Source organism: Anarrhichthys ocellatus, unplaced genomic scaffold (assembly GCF_004355925.1).
Source record: "Anarrhichthys ocellatus isolate YVR2014 unplaced genomic scaffold, GSC_Weel_1.0 scaffold14, whole genome shotgun sequence".
NCBI classification, from domain to species: Eukaryota; Metazoa; Chordata; class Actinopteri; order Perciformes; family Anarhichadidae; genus Anarrhichthys; species Anarrhichthys ocellatus.
Window position 1 is genome coordinate 6,759,945 of NW_022280044.1, and position 3,870 is coordinate 6,763,814.

The 3,870-nt window shown below is 45.0% G+C and overlaps 1 protein-coding gene across 2 annotated transcripts in view; it reads left to right on the forward strand.

The window, feature by feature from the left end:
- The first annotated feature begins 297 nt into the window (after positions 1 to 297).
- The window catches only part of anln (anillin, actin binding protein), a 12,202-nt gene continuing 8,629 nt past the window's right edge, over positions 298 to 3,870 (forward strand). For both annotated transcript variants that reach the window (XM_031854385.1, XM_031854386.1), the window contains exons 1-5: positions 298 to 430; positions 1,741 to 1,891; positions 2,000 to 2,428; positions 2,703 to 3,031; positions 3,256 to 3,607. In XM_031854385.1, coding sequence (XP_031710245.1) covers positions 413 to 430; positions 1,741 to 1,891; positions 2,000 to 2,428; positions 2,703 to 3,031; positions 3,256 to 3,607 — 1,279 coding nt within the window. In that variant the 5' untranslated portion in view covers positions 298 to 412. The remainder of the gene's footprint in view (positions 431 to 1,740; positions 1,892 to 1,999; positions 2,429 to 2,702; positions 3,032 to 3,255; positions 3,608 to 3,870) is intronic.

Genomic DNA, 3,870 nt, shown 5'->3' on the forward strand with positions numbered 1-3,870 from the left:
GTATCTGTTGTGCATGTTGCAGATCACATTGCAGACGACGAAGGGAACTCGGTCAGCGTACGTTTTAACCGCTTTATCATTTGAATACACAGAAGACTGATTCATAAAACATGTGAAGTGCATCATGGAGTGACGCCTTCTTGTAACGTGACCACGCACCCAGGCTGTGATAGGTTGTCCAAGGCTCCTTGATTCTGATTGGTTCCTCAAGGGCTTCCAACTGTTGGTGCATGCGCAGTAGGTCCAGCGCTGAAATTCAAATTTGAACACTTGTTTTGTTGCAGAGTAGAAGAGAGAAGAAGACAAGCTGAGAGCCGCCCAGCTCTTCCTCACCGTTTGTGTACACGTATCGTGTGTACAGCACTTTAACAGCGTTGTTTAAATAGTGATCGATAGGGATAAACTGTCCGAAATGGATCCATTTACTGAGGTAAGTTAACTAACGGCAGATATTATGTAGCGTTAGCTGTTAGCTAACGTAAGGTTGACGTTACTTGCTAATGCTAACACAACATTTCCTATGTCCTAATTATGGCAGGAGACTTAGCTTGTTTACTTCCATAATAATGTGTCGTATGTTTACATTTCTATGCAGAATTGTATTGTATGATAATATGTACAATGGAAAAAAAAAAAAATCACGTGTTGTGTCTTTGTTTTGTCAGTTGTCTGCAACCACAAATCTAAAATAAAAATAACAACTAACAGTTAGCTTTGTAATTCACCACAATCTTCTAACAGCTAGCTGTAACTATTATGTAACTTAAGTTTTCTAACGTTACGGTTACATGTTTGACCATTTCGCAATAATTACGTTGTCTAATTTAGCCAGGCTTCTGCCTGACCAGTTCACTTTTGTACTTCTTCATTTCACTCCAGCAATGACTGTTATTCAAATCAAACAGCTTTGCCTCCATTTAAGGCAATGGTATGTGTCAGCACTGGAAAGTGTCCAACACTCTCTTTGCCTTCATGCACTCATGCTGTTGTTACAAGCTTATACTAGAATTTGTCTTCCTCTTTCTAACTGCATTTCTTGTTACTTGTATCTGAGCCAGTAGAGTTTGAAATTTCAAATCCAGGAACTACATGCAGGAGTGTCTCATTCCTGAGGAATGCTATTAAATGTGACTTCAAGTTTTCCACACTGTGAAGGCGGTGCAGCCGCAGGAATGTGTTTGGGCTTGAACAGTTAACAGACAGTAAATCAGATTGTGAGACCAAGGGAAGGGCATGTCACGTTAAGGAAAGAAGAAAAAGGGATCAAGAGGGCAAGCAAACAGAAGCCTTTTTTATCTCTGGTGAAGGGTTGTTTTACGTGTCTGTGTTGCCTGTTAGTAGCTCACATAGAGACCGACTATGTGCTCTGCCCTTTTTCCAAACATTTGCATTTACAGATCCAGCAGATATTTGGGACAGAGAATCAGCATATTTTGACCAATACACAGACTAACTGCAAGTCTCACAAGTGTGATTATAAAAGAGGTCTGAGTCTCAAATTCTATGGCACAACATAGTTAAAGATCAGTTTTCATAGCACCGTCAGCCTCATGTCGTTTTTCATGATTCTTTGGAAAATAGTGGAAACAAGCTTTCCAATTGAAAATATTGTTTTCTTCAGGTTTCTGGTCATAAAAACAATTTTATATAGATTGACAGATGGATAGATTCTGATGTCATTCTGTCCTTCCTCAGAAAGTGTAAAGCAGCCATTGTAACTTTTTTTTTATGTCAAACCAGAAACTGTTGGAGCGGACTCGGGCTCGCAGAGAGAATCTGCAGAAGAAAATGGCAGAGAGACCAAATGCAGCCAACAGACAGATGGTGAAACGGCCCAGAGAGCCGCTGGCTGACACCAATAGTGTGATCAGTGAGCCAGTCACTGATAAAGGTACGAACACATGTGTTGGATTGCTGTCTGCCGAGACTTGTCCCGTCAGTTTGACCAGTGAGCTGCAGCTCTCCTCCTTGCTTATGTTTCCCTGTCACTTCCTCCCAGTTCCACAGGTGTCCTCCAGGCCTTCTCCCTCCAAGCGCAGGTGCTCAGAGGAAAATGCCTCGCCTGCAGCCGGTGAGGAAAACCAGGAGCCAGTGACGACACGAGCGGTTGCTCCTGTGCTCGCGGATCCTCCCACAGACAAGAAACCCCCGGTGGGGCCTGCCAGCGTTGGTCATTCCTCCTCCCTGGAGAAGACTGCTACCCGGCCTGCTGTCCAGCCTCAGCCAGGGCAGCAGAAAACTCCAGAGCCAGAGAAAATGACCCCAGCTCCTAATCCTCCGAGGAGCAGAGAAGTAGAGATGGCGCCTGCCAGTTCAGCCTGGCAGGGGAACAAGGAGCACCTGGTGGAAGTCGCAGCTCCACCTGCTGCTGGCATGAGGTCTCGTCTGCAGAGGCTAGCACAGCAGAGAAAGTATTGGGATGGTGATGGTACGGATATTATGTTTGCTGGTTGAGATTATCTTTCTTCATTTATTTTGGTATTCATCAAACGAATGTACAATATTTAAAGACACAATCTATAATCAAGGGGTAAACAAAAAGGAAGCATCACACCACAATAACAAAACACACAACTGGATTGTTTTTTGACTGTAGTTTGTCAATTGTAGTCATAAAGGGGTGTGTGCTGTCCTTTCTTTCATACGTCTCTCTGTCATATAGTTTGTCCCTGTCCATATCAAACATTTTGCCCCCTTTTCAGACTCCTCTGATGAAGTTCCAGACTGCACCTCCCTGTCCCCGTTGAAGAAACCAGCTGAGGTCCCACCAGCTGCCGTCCCCCCCGTGTCCTCGGGAACTCCCGTTGGGAGGAGAGGCCGACTCGCCAACCTCGCCGCCACCATTGGAACCTGGGAAGACGACCTGAGCCATGCTAACATTCCCATTGAGACTGCAAAACAGAAGCCTGGTACAGTGGTTCATAAGTTAGCAGTCAGAGACGCTGCGGTGGCTGCCGGCACTAAACCAAGTGCTGCTGGCCATGTGGTGGCCAGTTCAACAGGAAGCATCAAATCTACACCCAGCTCTCAGGTAGATTTATCTGAAATTGTCTTTTTCTTCAGCATAAGCAGTTATATCTGAGTGTCATTTAGTACGAGGTGTCACTGAAGCAACATGCCTCTGTCAACGCAGCAGCTTTCATGTTTGTTTTGTTCTAAATGCCTAGTTAGACCCCTAGACCACCAGGACGCCCCCAACTCATGTTGTTTTTCAATCTGCTTTATGAATAAAACTATTGCATGTCTTCTTAACAGGTTCTGATTTGTCCAGCGAAGCCGAGCCGAGTGATTCTCCCAAGCCCTCAGAAGGCTGACATTCCTGCAGGCAGGCCGGCACTTAAGTCAGGAATCAGTCCTCAGAAGATGTTCAGTCAGGGGGAGACCTTCCCCCCTAGTCCCCAGAAGAGTTCCCTCCAGGGAAAAGCCTTCCCATCCAGTCCCCAGAAGGCTGGTCCCTCCTCCTCAACATCAGTGCCTCAAAGTCCCCTGAAGAATCAGGCCGTCTCTAGGGGTCTCGCCTCCAGCCCCCAGAAGCCAGAACTCCGCGGCAAGCCCACCACTGCTGGCCCCTCTGGCCCTCAGGAAATGGCCACTGCTGGGACACCTGGTGAGTCGTGTTGCAATTATTTTTTTGACTTATTTTATAAAGTCAGTCTTTTTTTCTTCACATTTTCTTATGTAGAAGTGGCAGTAAAATTAAGATGTCCTGTGTCAGAGTTACTGAATTACTTGACAAAACAATTTAGGTTGTATAATATAATGTTAAGTCTCATTAGAGATGTTTCGAGACCATTTTTTCCTTCCTGATACCGATTATGATACGTGCGTATCGGCCTATGATATATATATATATATATATATATATATATA